Source organism: Dioscorea cayenensis, chromosome 9 (assembly GCF_009730915.1).
Source record: "Dioscorea cayenensis subsp. rotundata cultivar TDr96_F1 chromosome 9, TDr96_F1_v2_PseudoChromosome.rev07_lg8_w22 25.fasta, whole genome shotgun sequence".
Lineage (NCBI taxonomy): Eukaryota > Viridiplantae > Streptophyta > Magnoliopsida > Dioscoreales > Dioscoreaceae > Dioscorea > Dioscorea cayenensis.
The window spans coordinates 1,155,391-1,175,673 of NC_052479.1; the positions used below are offsets into that span (position 1 = coordinate 1,155,391).

The 20,283-nt window shown below is 36.2% G+C and overlaps 3 protein-coding genes across 3 annotated transcripts; all 3 read right to left on the reverse strand.

Annotated features, from left to right (window-relative positions):
• Positions 1–2,923: 2,923 nt before the first annotated feature.
• LOC120269190 (two-component response regulator-like PRR73) lies at positions 2,924–8,211 on the reverse strand. Its single transcript, XM_039276522.1, is given in 10 exon segments — positions 2,924–3,254; positions 4,070–4,913; positions 4,994–5,441; positions 5,512–5,695; positions 6,357–6,524; positions 6,708–6,806; positions 6,808–6,842; positions 6,958–7,119; positions 7,616–7,987; positions 8,110–8,211. Coding segments are annotated over 9 exon segments (2,301 nt in total). The 5' UTR covers positions 7,869–7,987; positions 8,110–8,211; the 3' UTR covers positions 2,924–3,146.
• A 2,339-nt stretch (positions 8,212–10,550) lies between these two features.
• LOC120268702 (thioredoxin-like protein AAED1, chloroplastic) lies at positions 10,551–14,103 on the reverse strand. The gene is made up of 9 exons (XM_039275994.1): positions 13,906–14,103; positions 13,695–13,839; positions 13,546–13,591; positions 13,133–13,192; positions 12,988–13,024; positions 12,411–12,490; positions 12,205–12,296; positions 11,450–11,510; positions 10,551–10,705 (listed from the first exon to the last, which is right to left on the reverse strand). The coding sequence occupies exons 1-9, from the start codon at positions 14,066–14,068 to the stop codon at positions 10,646–10,648; spliced, it is 744 nt and encodes a 247-aa protein (XP_039131928.1). The 5' UTR covers positions 14,069–14,103; the 3' UTR covers positions 10,551–10,645.
• An 893-nt stretch (positions 14,104–14,996) lies between these two features.
• LOC120269027 (leucine aminopeptidase) lies at positions 14,997–18,835 on the reverse strand. The gene is made up of 4 exons (XM_039276319.1): positions 17,608–18,835; positions 17,308–17,541; positions 16,913–17,239; positions 14,997–15,346 (listed from the first exon to the last, which is right to left on the reverse strand). The coding sequence occupies exons 1-4, from the start codon at positions 18,595–18,597 to the stop codon at positions 15,053–15,055; spliced, it is 1,845 nt and encodes a 614-aa protein (XP_039132253.1). The 5' UTR covers positions 18,598–18,835; the 3' UTR covers positions 14,997–15,052.
• Positions 18,836–20,283: the final 1,448 nt, after the last annotated feature.

Consider the following 20,283-nt stretch of genomic DNA (forward strand, 5'->3'; position numbering starts at 1 on the left):
GACCATCTTAAACTACTCAATTGTTTTCATTACTAAAACAAAGTGCAAGATTGATTTGCAGTTAATAATAAACGGAATGCAAGGATGGTTCTAGAAGGCTCAAAAATAAAAATTAAAAAAAAATTACCATGAGAAACAGTGCGATGGATCACCTGAAGTTCTCTTGAAGTTTCACCTGCCAAGAGATGGAAGTTGAAGTCTTCTTCCGTGACATTGAATAGAACTATTTAGTTCTCATGATCATTTATATACAAATGTGATATGGAGACCCGGCCTTGCTTTTAACCGTCTACTAGTTTTTTCCGGTTTTCTTATGTTGTTTCAGGGAAGAAACTCTCTTAGTCTAAAAGTTATCTGTATTTTAGAGTATTTTTTTTATTATTTTTTATTTTTTAAATCCAGTAGATTTATGTACTTTTATATTGTTTGTGTGACATTTTGTGTGTTTTTTACTTTTTTTAATGATAAAATTGAGAATTGCGGCTTACATACTTCTTCCAAAAAAAAAATGGTGATGGATTAAACTAAAACAAGAATAAAAATTCAAGCTTGTGTTTGTGTAGCAGTATACGTACCTAATCCTGAAGCGTTTGGTAATGTTTGACAGGTGTGGCTTCCGGTGTATTTGCCTGTCTATTCAGAAGGTCAATGACTGAACTCAAGTTGGCTTTATCCCAAGTAAAGACAAAAATTAGCTGTTCTCTTATGGATGAGTTGGTTAAAGAGGTAGCAAACTTTCAGGTTTTAAGAGGCTCTTTGGTCGGCAGCGAAAAACCATAAAAATTTACTGTTTTTGTTGTTTGGTTTGATATAAAAAAAATATTTTATATATAAATAAAGTTATATTTAAATCTCATCTTATAATATTCTAATTCACAGCAATTTTTACAGTAAGTTAAAATACTGCAAAAACTTTTGGTTACCCTCCACTTTAAGCAAAAGTTGCGGCATTTCCAATGTAAGGACATTGGGTTAGTTCTATAGGTTCTAGCCTTACGTAATATATATATATTCGAGAAAAAACTAAAAATAAAAGGTACCTGAAGTGTTGTTCTTTGATGATGAGTTGGTAAAAGGGGGAAAAAACAATCAAAATGTAAACTTTAAAACGTGTGTATTTGGATGACATGGAATGATAGGGAATTAAGTAATGATAGAGGGGAAAAGAAATTGGTAAGAGATAGTAATGAAATAGATATTTGGTTAGAAGGGTAATTCATTGAGAATAGAAAAAAAAAAAGTGGGGTTATGATAAGATTACATTTTTACCCCTTATATAAAGAAATGATAGTTTTTTTTAATAATTATTACAAATAAGTACAACATAAATATTTATTTTATTATTAATAATTAATGTTTAATCCAAAAGCAATTTTAAATAAATACTAATAGTATTCTGCAATTAAAATTTATTAATGAATTTCAAATGAAATTTCTTTTACATAATTATTATATATATAATAATTACTACATAAATATTTATTTTATTATTATTAATTGATGTTTAACTAGAAATTAATTTGAAATAAATATTAATTTAATTCGGTACCTTGTATATTTTAATTAAATTTGAAATAATATATATTCAAATATTTATTAATATAAAATAATTAAAACATAAATATTTATATTATTATTATTTAATGTTTAGTTAGAAATGATATTTATTTCAAATAATTATTATTTATAAATAATGAAAAAATAAATATTAACAGTAATTATCTCAAATAACATTTTTACATTCCGTACTTAGAATTTTTTTAATTAACTTCTAATAATCTTTATTTTAAATAATTATTATTTATAAAATAATTAAATCATAAATATATATTTCATTATTATTAATTAATGTTTAACAAGGGCATAATAGTAATTTTGTGTTTTACAAGGACATAATAGTAATTTTTATGTTTCACAAAAGCATAATAGTAATTTTATATTTTACAAAGACATAATAATAATTTTGTAGGGGGGGGAATGAACCATTCCCTCAACAAGGGGGGAATACTTCATTACCCTGTGAGGGTTAATAGTGACCCCTCAAAAAAACCACCCAAATACATGTATGGAAATGTGTACGTTAAGGACATCATCCAAACACACACTAAAGGTTCAAAGTGAGCATTTGGAATAAGAATAAGTAATATGCTTGAATAAAAGCTAAGATTAAATTGTGAAATCAAATCAAACAGAAGTTTACCAGTATAGGGAAGACTTGAATATCCTCCTGCTCTTTGATGAATGAGACAGTAAACAAGGAGAAGCAATCAAATTGCAAACTTTGAGGGAGATTTTAAGTGAGGAATGCTATCAGTTGCAGCAGCAAGTAATAATATGATTGAGAAAAAGCTAAGATTAAATTTGAAAATATGATCAAACAGAAGCTTACCAGTACCAGGGAGGCTTATTCCACCAGATGTCAATTTCTTTGATGAATTGATTTGAGTTAGTAAACCTGCAAAAGATAATGATTAAATCAAAATTGCAAACTTTAAGGTTATAAGTGAGCAACTCTATCAGTTCTGGCAATAAGCAATGACATATGCTTGAGAAGAAGCTAAGGTTAAATAAGGAAAGCAGATCAAACAGAAGCTTACCGGTACTGGAAGACTTAAAATGTTGTCAGCCATATCCCGCTAGATGTGCAATTCTACGACGAATGAGTTGGTAAAAGAGGGACAAGCAATAAAATTGCATTGAGGTTCTAAGTGAACTATTCTATCATAATATGATTGAGAAAACACTAATATTAAATCAGGGAAGCAGATCAAACAAGCTTGCCAGTAGTAGGAAGGCTTGAATGTGCATAAGCTTACCTTAATTTGTAGAAGAACCAATGACTCGGAGGTGGTCGATGAGTGATCACACTAAAAATTGCTAGGAATAACTAAACGCTAGTGCAAACCACAAATCAATCCACAAGCACAGAACAAATATCTTACACCTTTATTGGTATAGCTGAAGGTAACTACCCATTGCAGGGTAGCACCTTGTGCCAGTAGTCATCAAGAAGCCGACCAAGAGAGACATTCCAACTCTTTGTAAGCACAAGCAAATTTAACTTTAAATAATTTCTAATCATATTATTATCAATAAACTTCTTATTGTTAAGAAAGTAATAACCTCCTAGTATTTGAACTGGGGGATCAACTCTTTGCTTCCCGGCATGTGTGTTCGTAAACAATTTGCCGCACAAATTGCCCACGTAGGCGTGGTCGCTGCTCAGCTAGTCTTTTCCTGCTTTGATATCGGACCTGAGAACCAACAACAGTAAAAGAAATGTCATTTTATCCACATCTAGCACAAAATTGGAAACTACAAAGTAAAAATAGAGAGGAAATAAAGAATCAAAGAAATGCAATGTGATGACAGATGTAGCGAGTGGTTAAACAAATTTCAAATTAAACTAATTTCAGATCAGGAGGAAAGTTTCTGCTGAGCATAAGTCTTCACCCAGAGCAATTAAACACTATTGATTCAATGCAATTATAGTCAAGGGTCATGCCAATTAACCGCTATTTGTGATGATGCTCCGCTGGAGCTATTAGAAGACAACTAACCTAAATAACCTAAATAAGATAAAATAAATCCAAATTTCTACTTGTCTTTCATTGGGATCTAGAAAAGCAATATTTCATGTGCAAGTGATGCTAAGTTGCTAACTACTCAACAATACACCTCCTGTGACCGACGACCAAATAGTCTATTGGTATACGTGCCGATAGAGCTCTTCACTAAGTGGTGAGAGTTCGATTCTCGGCTGAGGGTACATTTCTGGGAGATGTGAGCGGTAGTTATGTGCAGATTGTGTGCGGGCCCCGCCACCACTTGCTCCACCGAGACTTGTGCACGCCCTTGACGACCGTCAAGACCTTTAGGCTGTCTGTTCCTCTTGTCAAAAAAAAACAATACACCTCCTGTGGAAAGAGATGAATAACAAAAACAGGGCATCTGCCAAACTTAACAAAATAAAAAAGAGGCAAATCTGTTGATACCAAGTCAATCATCCACCTCAAATAACTAAATTTCTTCAATGAAGAAAATAAGCCTACAATGAAAAACCTTCTACCTTCTTTTCAAAGTTCCGCTCTTTTCTTTTCTGCCGAAATTTGTTCAGCGCAGCCTCTCTGTGTGTAGAATGATTCTGGTCAACCCCATCTCCACTTCCACCACCACCACTCCCACTCCCACTGGCACCATAGATACCACTTTTTCCTGCAATCCCATTATCACTATCCATGTTAACTCCCCCACCTTTTGCTGCTGTACTGCTTCCATTCTGGCCATTGCTCCCGTGATTGCTGCCTGATCTGCTCCCATTTAAGCTTAAGTGTGGAGCATTACCTTCCGTAGCTATAATAAACAATTTGGATGATCCACACTGCATATCATCTGTCTCCATGTTCTCAAGTGACAAATTATCATGATCTGCTAATGGCTGTTGCTGCTGCTCCTGCTGCTCCTGCTGCATGCTGTGGACATGGTGGTGGTGATGATTATAGTGGTGATGGTGGTACTGGAAATGGACCTGAATGTGAATTCCTCTAGATTGTGCTCCCGTTGCGGCTGTACCCACGTCATTAAATTTCTCCTGCACCACCAGCTGAGTAGCCAAATTTTGGTTTTGCACAGGATGAATGGCTGAAGTAGGGTTGATAAACTTCACCATTGATGAGGATGTTAACATTTCCTTTGGTGATGCTGATTTGGTGAAAGCATTCACTGTGGTAGACCCCATATCATTTTTGTCAGTGTTCGCGTTGGAACTCTGCTTCAAAGGAGCACCATTTGAATTAGATAACATGTTATGTGTAGAATCCGTCCTTGTTGCCTTTGAACTGTTATCAAGTGGACGCAAATAACTTCCTCTGTTTCCTGTGGGTGCCTGAGCAGATAAAGCAGAAGCGTTGTATCTGCACAATAATAAAAATCAATATAAGGCTCAATCACTTAAAACATTTATAGTAAACTTTGATAAATATTTTGTCTGCACCTTGAGAATGCGGACTGATCAGAATGTCTCAAGATGTTGTGGTCATCATGAATGGCAGTTCCATCATCTTCACTCGACTGCAGCCTTTTCAAACTCAACTCAAGGGATGGCCATTCATTACTGCCGATGATGGTTTTATTTACTGTTTCTGACACGTTGGGAAAGCTATCAGGATCTTTGGAAGATCGGGTTCCCATCTGAAAATCAACACTATTGGCTATTCCACCAATCAAATCAGCATCCTGGTTGCATGGTTCACCAGAATTTTCATCGGTATCCAGTTCCAAGATATTCACATTTACTTCTTTTTCAGGCTCAGTTTCATTCAACTTCTCCATACTGAAATCAGGCTTGTTCATATCAAGCTTCTCACAGGGATGAGATTCAGGATGCAAATATGGACTTCCTGGCAATACTATTTCCAAGCCTTTGCCCATGGAAGTGTTGTCTGTAATAAAAATCATAAAATTTATAAAAGGCAGGGAAAGTTGAAGTTATTTATGTATCTTAATTCATACCGGCAAATTCTTTTTGTTCTTGGGCATTCCTGGTAGTAGTCATAGGCATCAAGCCGTAGAAGAATGTTTCAGGCTTTGGATGGATGACATGTGCACAAGTACTGTCATGACGATTAGGCAACTGATGGGACAGAGGCATCGGTTGGGGACTGTCAAATCCAATGGCACGTTTGGTCCAAGAACTCTGCAAATTAAAGATGAATGTGAATGATCTGATGGATGACTTGTGTACATGTACTGCCAACTAATACTGCAAAATTAGTTGAATGTATTTCAGTCTGAATACAAATCATTAGCACAGCATTAATACCAATCCTGACATGTATCACATAAACATTGTATTTAGTTTAAATCCTGTCACCTCAAAATGGTTTCCTCAATATACCCATGTATAGAGTTTTCTGTTCTTTTTGTCAAACATCATCTATGTATGAACTTTGAAAACACTCGGCATTAAATCTTTTACTAAGATTTAACACGTTATACCCATCACAAGAATGATGAAAATGATAGAAGTAAAACTGATCACATTTTTCCTTTTATCTGCAAATCATATAGAACTTGGCGAGCAATCAGTGGAGGTGAGTAAAATTTTTCCACAGAAATTCACCATGTGGCGTGCATGTACATGTGTAACTGACATATAGAGGTCTGGAAAGATCTTAATTCTTCATTGTAAAAATCCTCATAAAAATGTTAGTACCTTCCCATTTATGAAATTAGAGAAACAAATGTGTGAAGAAGGCAGTAGAGAAGGCTAAATTCAATAAACAATCAACTAAAGTTTGGTAGACCACAGTGATGATCAAGCTTGCATGCAAAACTTGGATTAAAATTGATCTTACCTGAGTTCCACTTCCACTATCACTGCCATCCTGTGCATTCAAACCAAAGCTTCTATTGTAATTCCCGTCATTACTCCCACTATGGTTATCTGAATTATCAACACTCTTCGACTTGGGAGATTTTTGAGTTTGTGTGCCAGTGTCACTTCTGCTACCACTACCGCTAGACTGGTAAATTGAAAATTTTTATGAAAGAGACCAGAAAAATAGCACAAAATAATACTATCCCAAACACATAGGCAACAATGAAACCAAGATAAAAGTGATCGAAGTAGTAAAGATAACCATGATAACCATGAATCTTTGTTGGTGGAATAAATCTGATATGAGTGGTAAATAATAGCAACTTACACTGTGGCATCTCCTCCAAACATGTTGCCAAAGGTTTTTTAGCTCATTCTTACGGATAGGCTTAACTAAAAAATCAACTGCGCCTTCTGACAAACACTTTAAAGACTATACCCATGGAGTCTTTTGAAGACATTACTGCAGAAAAAGATCACAAGGAGTGGCAGTTATAAAAGTCAAAATAAAACAAGAGGAAAACTAATATAACTTGATAAAATTTACTTTTTAGTCCGAGTATAGGAACAACACTTACAAATCACGGGAATCGTCTTGCAAGTTTTATGGCTCATTATCTTACATAATAGGCCAATGCCAGATAAGCATGGCATTACAACATCAGCCAAGACAAGATCAATATGATTTGTAAGATCTTCTAAGATTTTCCAAGCTTGTAGGCCGTTTGCAGCTGCAGTAACTGTAAGAAATTGATCTATCATCAAACAGGATGTATAAAATCCAAAGAGGGTGAAGAACAAGAATCTGTTTTGGCATTAAACATAAACAATGACCAGCTAGATACATGACTATTAACTAATTTACTCAATCACTTACCAAAAACTCCACTTAAAATCCACTTTTACCTTAAGAGCGCTTACAAACAGTAAATAATTTACAAAACATAAGATTCTAACCATAATAAGAAGAAACAACTAGATTAAGAATAAGAACCCAACAGTTATAAGTGATATTAGAGAGCATAACAACAATTAACCACAGGACAGCATAGCATTGACTCCAGATAAATTGAGGATTAAATAATGCACATTTATGCAAAATATAACAGCAAAAAAACAGTGGAAAGAAAATTCAGAATTGGTTCACATGACTGACACAACACAGAGGTCAAGTTCTTCATACTTAGTAAAATTAGTGCAAAAACATGCAATTCAGACAAAATTAATACAGGTTACCTTCATAGCTACAATTATGGAGCAAGGCAGTGAGGACTTGACGAGTTGAATCATCATTCTCTACCAGCAAAACCTTGATAGATCTGACAGGAAGGAACCTCTCCCAGAGCACCTTCTGAGGCTGCCCATTGTTCTGATTGGCCACAGGGGCCAACCCATCTTCTCTACTTCTCTCAATCACTTCTTGAGCCACCTCCTTACCCATAGATTCATCCGACACACCACCCCCAACCTGCTGAGAAACACCTCCCATCAACCAGATTCAAAGAGCACAGCACTAAGCAACCCATTCTCCGCCATTCCTTTCCTTTCAAGAACTCCCCTTATTCAAAAAACACAACCATAAAATCCCTAACCCCAAACCAAAATCCACTGAAAAAAAAAAAACCATAAAAAATTCAAACTTTTCCCATCTAAACATAGAACTACAACAATAACATGAAGAATCCTGAATAAAAATAAAAATAAAAATCCCCCAAATAACACCAACATACCTACGGCGAGACACCGTGCGACGAGCCTCAGATCACCAACGGCGAATCAAATCCTCAAAGACAAGAAGAAATCGAGGGATTTTGGGGGGATTTAGGGTTTATATAGAGTGGGGGTTGGAGGGAAGGAGGGAGAGAAGACGCAAGGTTGGGAGGAAGGGGTGATGACGTGGAGAAAAGAAAGGTTTAGATGATTCCACGTGTCATAAGATCACGGGAGTGGGGCCCAGTCCTACGTGGACAAAATCTAAAGCCCGAAGCTCATGAGAAGGCGCCAAATCAGGGCCGCGCCAACGTGGCCTTTTGCTTTTAAACGTATCACAGTAATATGGGATTTTTTTCATATACCCCCTGGATAATAAATTAATTAGGAAATTGCTAACTTAAACTTATAAAAGTTTAAAAAAAATTATAAAAGTTAGATATATATATATATATAAACTTTTTGAGTTGATTTTTGGTCTTCAGAGTATATTATAAGATAAATTATTTTTTTATATGGGTGTAATAATTTTTTTTTATGCGATCAAATAAAGTTCTTTTTGCATGTATATCCTTGCAAGATTTTTTTATTACATTATACACTCTTAAAGCAAAGTTACTGTAAGTATATATATATATATATATGGTTAGAGAAAAGGGTTTTTGTGGACATTCGTAGACGTCCGCAATCCGCAAGTGATAACTGTTTTGTTTTTATTTTTCATACTGTAGGTGTTACTAGGAATAGATTTCAAACGAGCGTGATTTGTTGAAAAATTGATTGAATATTGTGCATCCTACTTTTTACTGTTCATTGTTCATAAGTACAGTAACAAAAAACTGTATATTTTATTTTTCACTGTACATTATTTATAAACAGAGTAATTACTATGCATTCATAATCAACAAACCGGTGGATCTTAATCTAACGATCTAAATTAATGTCCATAGATTAATAACCTATGGATGTTCACAGAAGATCTGCCCTCGTATGGTTAATATTAAAGTTTTGATCTGAGTAATGAATAGATGGATAGGTTGAGAGGGAAAAGATAAACTGATTATTGACTATAAGCTTAAAAAGAATATAAAAATAATATTAGTATTTTTGTAAATTAAAATAGAAGAGATAATATTATAATAGGCTATTAAATAATATTTCTTTAGCAAGAATACTCCATCTCAAACAGTATGACGTGGCACAGGGTTTCTTTTGTGGGTAAACATAAGAGGTGATTTTTTTTTTAGTAAATTATATATATAAAGTAGAGTGAGAGAAGTGCAGAGATGGCAGAAGGAAATGCACAAAAATGATGTTTGAGAGATTCTCAATCTAAATGTGCTCAAGGAGAGGGCAAGACAAAGATATTCAGATTCAAAGTTGGTCCATGAAAAGGACTCAGGTGCTGAGCATTGCCTCAAGTACATCAATAGCATATCTTCTCTCTTTTTTATTTTTTATTTTTTCTTTTCTTTTTCTCTTGGTAAATTAAAATTTATAAGTAAAAATATATATATATATATTACTAAGGTTTTTTAAAATTTATAGATATAAAACTAATATTGACACCACACTAGCATCAATAAATAATACCTCGATTATAAGATTTTTACTTAATTTTTTAGACTTAAATTTTTGTTTATTAAATAAGAACAAATTTATTTTGATCACTAAACTACATAAAAATTGTGTATCTGTTTTCCAAGAGCTGGCTGAACCCTTGGTTTTTATTTATTTATTTATTTATTTATTTATTGTTGTAATGGTTTAGCTTTGAATCTCCTTTAGAAGTGAGTGACCTTAATTGATTGACTCTTTTTCCCCACATATAACTTTTATATGCTCATGGTTTTGGATGGATATATATATTCATGTGGATTGAGGTTGCCACCCACCAGCCTCTTGCCTCCTCACCTTTTTTAGGATTCTATTCTGTCTCCCATGAAAGTTTTTCTTCTCTTTTTTTTTTAGGGTTGGAGGAAGCATCTCAAGCATATCAACTTTTCACCATACTAGGGTTAGGGTTAGGGTTTGTTACTTTGTTCTACTATAGTCCTATTTTGATCAAAATAAGCATCTCAAGCACATTCTATTTTCACTAAATTAGGGTTAGGGTTAGGGGTTTGTTTCTTGTTCTACTATAGTCCTTATTTGATAAAATGAACATCTCAAGCACATTCCATTTTCATTAAATTAGGGTTAGGGTTAGGGTTAGGGTTTGTTACTTGTTCTACTATAGTCCTATTTTGATAAAATAAGCATCTCAAGCACATTCCATTTTCACTAAATTAGGGTTAGGGTTTGTTACTTGTTCTACTATAGTCCTATTTTGATTAAATAAGCATCTCAGGCACATTCCATTTTCACTATATTAGGGTTAGGATTTGTTACTTGATCTACTATTGTTCTATTTTGATAATACAAGATAATCCTAAAAACATATGTTGTAGGAACATAATAAAATCACTTTGGATCAATGAAGTATTTTCTTTTAAAAAAAAACTATTACATTTATAATAACATGATACATATGAAGGAGTAAGTGAGAAAAATTAATTATAAGCAACAGGCTTTCATAATGTCCTTGATGTCTGGATCATCCCCAGCTTCTTTATCCTGTCAAAAAAGAAATTGAACTTCTGATTTTTCCGTTTATGGGAAATGGAAATTACTTGCACAAATTAAATAAAAACAATAGAAATCATATGCTTTTTCAATGGAAATCGGTCGATCGGTGATTGTGGGCACTGTATGGAACAAAACAAGGGTGGTTGCATAAAACATCTAGAGGGATATATAAACCAGTATCGGCATCATAAGCCATAAAGTTCTTGTTAAAGTAATATGCTTCCGACATTCACAGCACGGCGGTGTAGAATGAGGCAATACGAATATTAACTAGGGTTAATGTTGAGTATTGACAATGTGCAACAAAGTTGTATAATCATGTCTTTCGGCATTGCCCGTCACAAGAAGGTAGGCCATGCGAGCGGCAAGTAATATTTCCTAAACGGTTGTCGAACACAACTCTTGCAGGCAAGTCACATACTTAAATATAAAAATTGGGTGAAGATTACATTAGATCACAGTTTTAGCTACTTGTTCTGTAAAACTTGACCCAATTATACGATATTCAATTGAAATGCTTGTTAAAATTAGTCTTAAGAAACACTGAATAAATTACGGCATGGTTATTGTTTTGGGTTGACGGTCCTACGGCGAGAATAATATTTTATCCAAGTGATGCATCAGACTTTACATGATTCTCCATGAGAAAGAGCTGATACAAGTATATACTTTAGCAGAAATTATTTAAAAAAAAAGAGGAGCATATAGAACATATAAAAGAAAAGCACTAACCTTATGAAGATAAGAGATGTTATTAATTCCAGGACCAGCAACAAGTATTCCTCCTTGCAGCCTGAAATGCAATCAATGGTGCTTGATGCCAGAGCAATTAACAATAAAAGGTTGAAGTCACATTCTGTTATATTGGGCTGTAATGTACTTTCATTGCGACAAAAGAAAGAAAACTGAAGAAAGATACCAATCAATGAGGAAATAAACAGGAAGAAAGCAGATAATTTTAATACTGTTCCTAGTTCTTGTTAATATGTGTGGGTGCGATGGCAAAATGGTTTGGGTGCATTCTTACCTTAACATGAAGAATCCAATATAACAAATACTTTGACCTTTAACAACATACAAATCATAAAAATTTTCAGAATATATGCATATAATTCCAATTTATAATGTCAAGAACCAAATGTTATAAAGGTCTTACACATACACAAGGCACAATAATAGCAGGGCATATACAATTATCATAATCCAATCGATGCTCCAGAACTATCACAAAACAAAATAAACAACCTGCTGACTATGCAGGTATTGACAGTCCTTGATATATAAATGCAGACAGATTTATAATAATAGAACAAGTGTAGCTTTAGGCGTTCTTCTTTACATTTCCAGCAAGATAGACTTTCCTTCAGTTCATTTTGCAGTTTGCACGCTTAAGTAGATTGATTAGCTTCACTCTAATTTACAATTATATAGAGTGGACACTAAGAAGAAACCATAATATAACTTTGTGGATAATGATATCAACTTACCAGCCACCTTTGGTCCTGGTTTCTTTTTCAAATGACAGGTCCCAGTCTTGCCTGTATCCTTCCATGTATAACTGTATAATCTTCAAACCCGCCTGTGATGCAGCACTTGACCTTAGTTTGTATACCGAATAACTCAAAAGTGAATCTTGTATTGAAGGAGAATCATGCTTAAACACATTTAAGAAAATATAAAGATTGCTAAATACCGAGGGAGTGAATGTGCTCAGTACTCCAGAAACAAAACTAAGTGCATTATATGATGAATACTTTGGATCAGCATAAACTTCTGCAAGAAAACAAAAGTGGAATCAAAAGCCATAAAAAGAAAACACACTAACCAAACACCACATTAGCAAATATGTGTAACTATAACCCAAACTCTCCAGTGTAAAATTACAATTGATAGAATGCAATCAGATTCAACATGCCCACTAGGACTTCACACTTATCTCCTTCAGTTTCCTGATCTTTCTATGGAAATGATGGTTATATATCCATAGCCTGTCGATGCAGATAGTTGTATATCTATAGCCTGTTGATGTAGCAACACAGTCGTGTGTGTGTGTGTGTGTGTGTGTGTGTGTGTGTGTGTGTGTGATTCCAGATAGCAACTAGTTTAGAATGGCTTTCTCCAATAGAGAAAAACCTAAATAATGAATTTTGGACAGCAGAAAATACCTAATAGGAGTTACAATCACAGGGAAAATTGAATATCACCAACGTGAAACAATAATAGCAATTCATATATGCAGTAATAATTCTCTTTAGAGATAGCACATATACCTCCTTTGAATTTGGTTTGTTCAACAAATTTCCTTGCCTAGATAACGAACATCCACAATTATTAGAGCCATGAAAATGTGCTAAAAAAACACAAGAAAAACCACATAAGAAAGATTAGCATTTAGATAATCTTAACTCGACACACCTGATCAACACTACCAGGTCCAATCAAAACAAGTGCAACACCTGCCGCATCCATCGCCTCCTAAACACAAACAATAACCAATCAACCATCAACGAAGCAAACAATCAGGCATAACAAACCAAATAATTACTTTTTTCTACACTGAATAAAATCAAGCATCAGAAATGGCATTGCTGTCTCCTACTGTGATGCAGTTTGGAATAATAAACCTCAAGACATGAACTTCAACATATTTAATAGAATAACATCTACTACAAATTATATACCTCAACTTTTTTTATATCTTGCAAATTGCATTTTAAAAACAAGGTATCAATTCATGTTTAAGATTAAGTTCATTATCCATGCTTATCCATGCAATTTTTACTGTGATTTACATGATATAAAACATATAAGAAGAGAAAACAGCAAACCTTTTCAGAAGCAAGAAGATCGGCTCTTTTACGACACAAAACACATCTGAAAAAAAGCAAACAAGAAAACTCTATAGATAAATTCACAAAATTCAAATGAAACAAAGAAAGAGAGAAAAAAAGAAAGAATAAAAATAGCAACAAATCACCCAAAATGACGAGCAAATGCAACCACAGCTTTCCGATCTCTCCACAGATCAGATAAAGGAACCGCATTTCCATTCAAATCATACACTTCCACTTTTCCCAAAGAACTTGTCAAGCTATCAGATGTGCTAACCAGAGATGCGCTTCCTGTTCATAAATCCAAAAAAATACTGAATTCAAAGAACCCTAACCCTAGAGTATAGAAATTCTCACCAGAAGAGGCGGCCCGAGGAAAGATCGTCGCCGGGCGGCAGGAGAAGCAAGGGTGCCGGGGAGGATTAGGGCTAATCGAGAAGCAAGGCATGGAGGGATGATTGAGGTTGAAGCCGCGGAAGGATGGCGAGAGGGAAGGGATCGAATGGAGTGAGATAGCCATGGATTCTGGGAATACGAGTTTTTCGATCTCCTTCCTTTTTTGATATATATATATATATATTTATTTATTTAAAAGAATTCATGATTTTGCGGTGGATTTGGCGCCGGCGGGAAGGGGGTTGTTCGTGTGAAGGGTTTGATGACACGTGGTTGTTTGCTGATCACGAGGCAATAGAGAGCTGAGCCGGTGCTTGAAGTACCGACTTTGAGGTATAAGTGAAAAGGTTAAATCGTTAATTACTTGTTAATTACTAGTAAAGTTTTTAGCTTTTTATATATATATATATATATTTCAATTATTTCTTTTTTATAACCCTCACTCCACATGTAAAGATGAATTAATCATATTCTAGAACTAAATATCAAGTACTTAGCCCATAACTCATTTTTACAAATTTTAGTTAGTTTGAGATAATATATAATTAATTATTTTTTAAAAAAAATTAATATTAACATTTATTTATCAATTACCAAAAAAATAATATAAAATAGTTTATTTGATTGGTATTTAGTACACCTCATTATAGTCAGTTTTTATTCATATGGAACACATAAAAAATATTTTGTTGTTATATGCAATTTTTTAAATTTTAAAAACTTATATATTAACAACATTAACAAGCTAAGTTCATATATACGGAAAACAGTATATTTTTTTTTTCTTGATACACAGAAGGCCAAAACATTCTTTAATAGGCATACATGATATTAATAAAATAAAATAAAACACCTTTCTTATTTAAATTCAAAAAACATTAATTCATTCATAGCTATTCTGTACGAATTCATGACCACTGACCTTCACTTTAATTGTTCATACCCTGTAAAAAGTCAATTTGTAACTGAGATAAAATGGAAAGCTAGAAGTAAAGCAAAACAGCACAAATCACTTTGATCAGTGTAAATAAATTAGTTTCTCCCCCCCTCCCTTTTTATTAAGAAGATGGTGCATAGAAAAAGCCAGGTTAAGCAAGTGAAGTTAAGCTTAAGTATGCTTGGCAAGGATAGAATCAACTACACTTCGAGCAATTGGATGATAGGACTCTGAAGCTTCTGTGAAGATCCTCTTGGCTAACATCTTCTCTCCCTCGCCGGAGCCTTTGACCAGTGCAGTGTACAGCGGTCGGAGATATTTCATCCTTCCGACTTGCTTTAACGCCTTCTCCACTTCGTCAAAGTAAGTTATACATCCTGATGAAATTGCGAGTTGAAGGAATGCTACTTTCACCTCCCAGTCTTTGCTTTCTGCTAGACGGTAACGGGCATCGAGAGCTGCAAGCTGATGTCACAAAATAATGATAGAATAAATAAAGAGGCAGCTTGGCGAACATATGTGATGATATAAGAACATAAGAAATGAAATCACTAATGAATTGTAAGCCATGGTTTATCAACCTGCTAAACATTACTATGTGTTTAAAAATGAAAATGTCAAAATGGTGACAATTTTTCAATATAACAGAATATGTGTGGGGTTTAGATTGGTTCAAGATATTGATATGACAAGTGATATAGCTGGACACTTGTTTCATGGCATCCGTGGTACTGATCCTCAAAAAAACAAAATAGCATGTGGAGAAACTATAGCAGCACCATTGAGCAATGCGCTGTGCATTGATCACGCATTTGATGTAGTGAATCTTTCTATAGTGCAGTTTTTTTACCACCTAGGTCACCCAATTTAGACAAAAACCTCAACCTTACTGTTTCCCCACTTGGACCCTCCAAACATTTCTATCGATTCAACAATCTAATTGGGATCATTGAAGGACATACATGATACACATAAGAGAAATACTATTCATCACGAAATAGTCTTCACGAAATCCAACACGAATACTAACGTTAGAACTAGGTTAACATTCCCAACTCCGGGTTAGTACCTCCAGTTCTGGGGTTAGTATTTCGTGTTAGATTTCATGAAAACTATTCATGATGAATAGCATTCCTCTACACGTAAAGGCAACCAACTGAAAAAAATAAACTCCCCAGTGGTCCTGGCTGTCACCGATTTATCACCAACAACCTACACTAAATTAAGGATTGCATATAATCAAATTACCAGACATGCATCATCCGCAAAATCAGCAGCGCAACTAAATATTTAGGACAGGCACTAACAATGGAAGACATCTTGTTTATTTCACTTGTAGAAGGTCATGCTATTGATTGCAATCCTAATCCAGAAGATAACCATTTTAGATTTATCTGATTCAAGATAAATATGATGTGGTGGGATGTGGTGGCATAAAAAGCCAGTAAAGGGTCAACCCAGAGAAATCTAATAATGGTGCAGCTTATTTAACAACCTCAAACAAGATGTAACAAATTACATAAAGAAAGAATGAGGTATGCTCTATCCATGTATGGTATAAGTGGGAGAAATTGTCTTGTTTCTTTCAATCCACTAGAATGCTGCATTCCAATTGAAAACTCCCATCTACCACCACAACATGTTCATAGACTTCATTCAGGTCACACAAATTGTCATTGATTGGTAGATAACGCTATGAGGCTAAATGCCAAAGGAAATAGATAAGCATCTGAATCGTCAATGCACACATTGTTTTAAAGATTATACTAAAGGACAAATTCATCATAAGGCCAATACTTTCAAATCTGAATAGAATATGGACACTCGACCACTAGCCTATAAAAGACAAAAACTTTTCTCAGTGGATAGCAAGAATGAATTGACCATTCCCAGGATACCACTCTACCAAGTAGCTTCAGGCAGAATAGATACATGCATAAGTGAAGCATAATTATGAATAGTCAGTAAACCAATTCGATGATAAAACAGGCTGTAATAGGCAGAAGGTAAGAGTAAAAATAGATAAAATACCTGTGAAGCTTCAGAAGGTTTGGGGAGATTTTCCAAGTAAAGTTCCCACTCCTGCCCATTCCAGTCAGCTACCTCATCATCTCTCGGCATCCTCCCTTGCTTGAATTCATTTGCCAGTGAGACAATCTTTGTATAAATGGTTGAAACCGGCTCAAACGCATCTGGAGGTATCCCGGTCCCCTCAGTCCAGAGCTTTAGATCGATTTGATTCTCAATTCCAGGTACATTTTCTTTAAGGAATTCAAGAAAAGTCTCTGTATCTATTGACTGAAACTTAAATCTGGCAATATACTTCTTCAAAAACACATCAAATGCTGGACGCCCAATCTGCAACTCAAAACATACACAATAAGAAGCCGAATTCATCCACAAGAACCAATCTCCTGTAGTAATACCTGACGTTCAATCCGCCAAAGAAATTGGAAACCTTTCTCATAAGGCACTTGAGAGTAGACATCATCCGGATCAATCCCATCCTGCTTAGTCTTCAGCTTAGTGAACTCCATGTTATCCTTGAACCTCTCCATCTCCTCATTCAAACCTCTCCACCCAATCCCAATATTCAGAGCAGCAACATCCTCTCCTTGCACAACCTCCACAATTCTCCTCTCCGCATACGTGGTGAAACCCTAAACAAACATAGAAACCCATAAGCACAGTGATAGAAGAACAGGAAACCGCTCTGAAAATCACACCTCATTGAGCCAGAAATGCTCATTGGTCTTGTTAGTGATGAGATTTCCCGTCCAGCTATGAGCGAGCTCATGTGCGACCACCTGAGCGCCGGTGGCATCCCCTTTGATCACCGTCGGCGTTAAGAACACCATCCTCGGGTTCTCCATCCCTCCATAAGGAAAGCTCGGTGGCAACACCAGCAAATCAAATCTCTCCCATTCATAAGGCCCAAAAAGCCCCTCCCCAACCTTGATCATCTCCTCCGTCCCAGCGAACTCCCTCGCGGCGGCATCAAGAACCTCCATTCCGCCCTCGGCGTAGACTTTCGTCCTCGGTCCAACATCGCGCGACCCGATCTCACCGGCAGCGAGCGCGAAGAGGTAAGGCGGGATAGGCTGCTCCATAGAGAACTCCTCCACAACTCGGCCATCAGCGCACCAGGCAGAGGAGGGACAAAGAGGGTGAGGCGCGGGGAGATCGGACGGGGCGGGACCACGGCAGGTGAGCCGCGCCGCGGACATGACGGCGGAGAGCGGCGACGGGAGGTTGAGCCGCGCTGAGTAGCGGATGCGTGCGGCGGGGGTATCCTGGCAGGGAAACACGCTGCGGGCGTGGATGGACTGGCACTGCGTGTAAACAAAGGGGTGGTTCCCCGACGAGGTCTGCGGCGGCGTCAGCCATTGGAGCGCCGACGAGGACGGAGAAGTCGAGAAGAGAACAAGGAAAGAGGAATGGGAGGAGAGAGTGATGGAGAGGGATTGGCCAAGGATGGGGTCAATGGAATCGGAGAGAGTGAAAGGGAGAGGGGAGAAGTAGACTGGGTCCAGGACGGAGTGGATGGAGATGGAGCGGGAGTCGAGAGTGATGGAGCCGGAGTGCGGAGCGGGGAGGAAGATGAGAGCGGAGCCATGGATGGCGGAGGTGAAGAAATCGAGGTAGAAGGTTAGGGAAACGTGGGTGGCGAATGGATCGGTGGAGTCGGTGAAGGAGTGGGGATCCACGGGCGCCATTGATGAGGGTTTCAAGCTTTCTAGGGTTAGGGTTAGGGTTAGAGAGAAGAGAAGAGAAGAGAAGAGAAGAAGGGCTCGGGAGGGAAGTGATGGCCGGCGATTGATAGTGAGGGAAAGGTATTAATTTTACATAGAGAACCCTGAAGAGTGTTGAAATTTTATGTTTAGCTGGTTTTTGTGAAATTATTGTTCAGCCCCTCCATTGATTTTAATTGACTTTTCCGTCATTGGCAGTGAGTGATTTTGTTTTTCAGTCTATTTTCTTTATTTTATTTGAAATTTAAAATGAAACCTGTTTCCAGAAATATATTAAAAATGATTAATATTAGACTAGCCCAACAGATAAAGTATTTAAATTTTTATTCATAAAATGTCATAAGGTCCCTGGTATAAAAATAAACTTGTAACCCAATCTCCATGCTATAGGGTGAGGATATAAGGTGGAATGTTCAATTTTTTATTGTGCATATGTTCATGATTTTTGACATGTTGTGCTTATCTCATTCTGTTAAAAAAAAAAAAATGTCCTTAAGCAAAACATATTTGGTCCCTTGCTTCAACATACTTATGAGGAGCTGACAGTTTCTTATCCCGGTGGTTCTCCTTGCTTCTTCAGTCATCAACAACAGATTTGGCGAATGCAGCTTTAACTTGTTGGACCATATGAAACTTCCGAAATGATGCTTTTTGGAATTCTCAACGCTTTCCTCCGTTCGTCCATCTTCATCGGGCCAGACAATTATTCAGTCAATGGAGGCAGGCCCATGAATGTCCGAAATCACCTAGACGAGTTGCATCTGCTCAACTGAGATGGTCCACTCTTTCCTCGGGTCATCACAAATGCAATTTTGATGCAAGATTCTTATCAACATCTTCTCCGGCAACCTTCGAAGATGTTATTAGAGATGCACAAGGAGTTTTTCAGCAAGCTTGTCACGTCCCGAACCTAGCCGGGCACGTAGCAACCGCCACGACAACAAGAAGTAGGTCCCACAACGACCCCCACCTTCAAGTCGCCGTAAGGCTCAACACAAACCTGCTAAAACAGTTACTAGAACATGGAGCAAAATTAACAATGAAAACATAATAGGGTTCCTTCACACCAAGGACCCTAAATACAAAAGAACATCTCAGAAAGTACAGACCAGGGTTTCCAGTTACAATCCAAAGGTACAAATATAAGAACAATACATAATGGTCAAGTCTAGTAGATCCATAAAATTTACATGCACACTATAACAAACCTAGAAAAGGAGAACAAACAATCACTCTACTGCCTGCACAGCACAACCCAGTCCAACGTCGCAGTCTGAGAAAGAAGAAAGAAGAGTGGTGAGTAACACATGTTACCCAGTGAGTGGTGACAGCATAGATATAACAGAGAGATAAAGTATTTCAAATTTTTATTTACCACAATAATACTAACATATAAAAGAAAATTTCCAAGTATTCAACAGGTTAACAAATAACACAATGTCTGACAATAGAATAAGCAAGTAACCTTTCCAACACATTGAACACAGTTTTTAAATAAAAATACGGGTTGGCCTCAAACAATTGGCAAGCTAATCGTGGCCGCGACTAGCTACAAGACTACCAAGATGTTTTAAAACCTAAAATGTTGCCCTTTACTTGGTGTTAGCCACTGAGATTCCCTTATGGTAACCCCGGGTTTCTCAAAAAAAG

Bases quoted from the DNA above. Each gene is read 5' to 3' on its own strand.
- LOC120268702 (XM_039275994.1), bottom strand. From the start codon at position 14,068: ATGGCTATCTCACTCCATTCGATCCCTTCCCTCTCGCCATCCTTCCGC. The intron at 13,193-13,545 runs GTTTGCTGTTTT...GTTTGTGTTTAG, and splicing joins ATCTTCTTGCTTCTGAAAAG to GAGGCGATGGATGCGGCAGG. The intron at 12,297-12,410 runs GTATTTAGCAAT...GCTGCATCACAG, and splicing joins TGAGCACATTCACTCCCTCG to GCGGGTTTGAAGATTATACA.
- LOC120269027 (XM_039276319.1), bottom strand. From the start codon at position 18,597: ATGGCGCCCGTGGATCCCCACTCCTTCACCGACTCCACCGATCCATTC. The intron at 17,542-17,607 runs GTGTGATTTTCA...ATGTTTGTTTAG, and splicing joins AGCATTTCTGGCTCAATGAG to GGTTTCACCACGTATGCGGA. The intron at 17,240-17,307 runs GTATTACTACAG...TTTGAGTTGCAG, and splicing joins TTTGGCGGATTGAACGTCAG to ATTGGGCGTCCAGCATTTGA.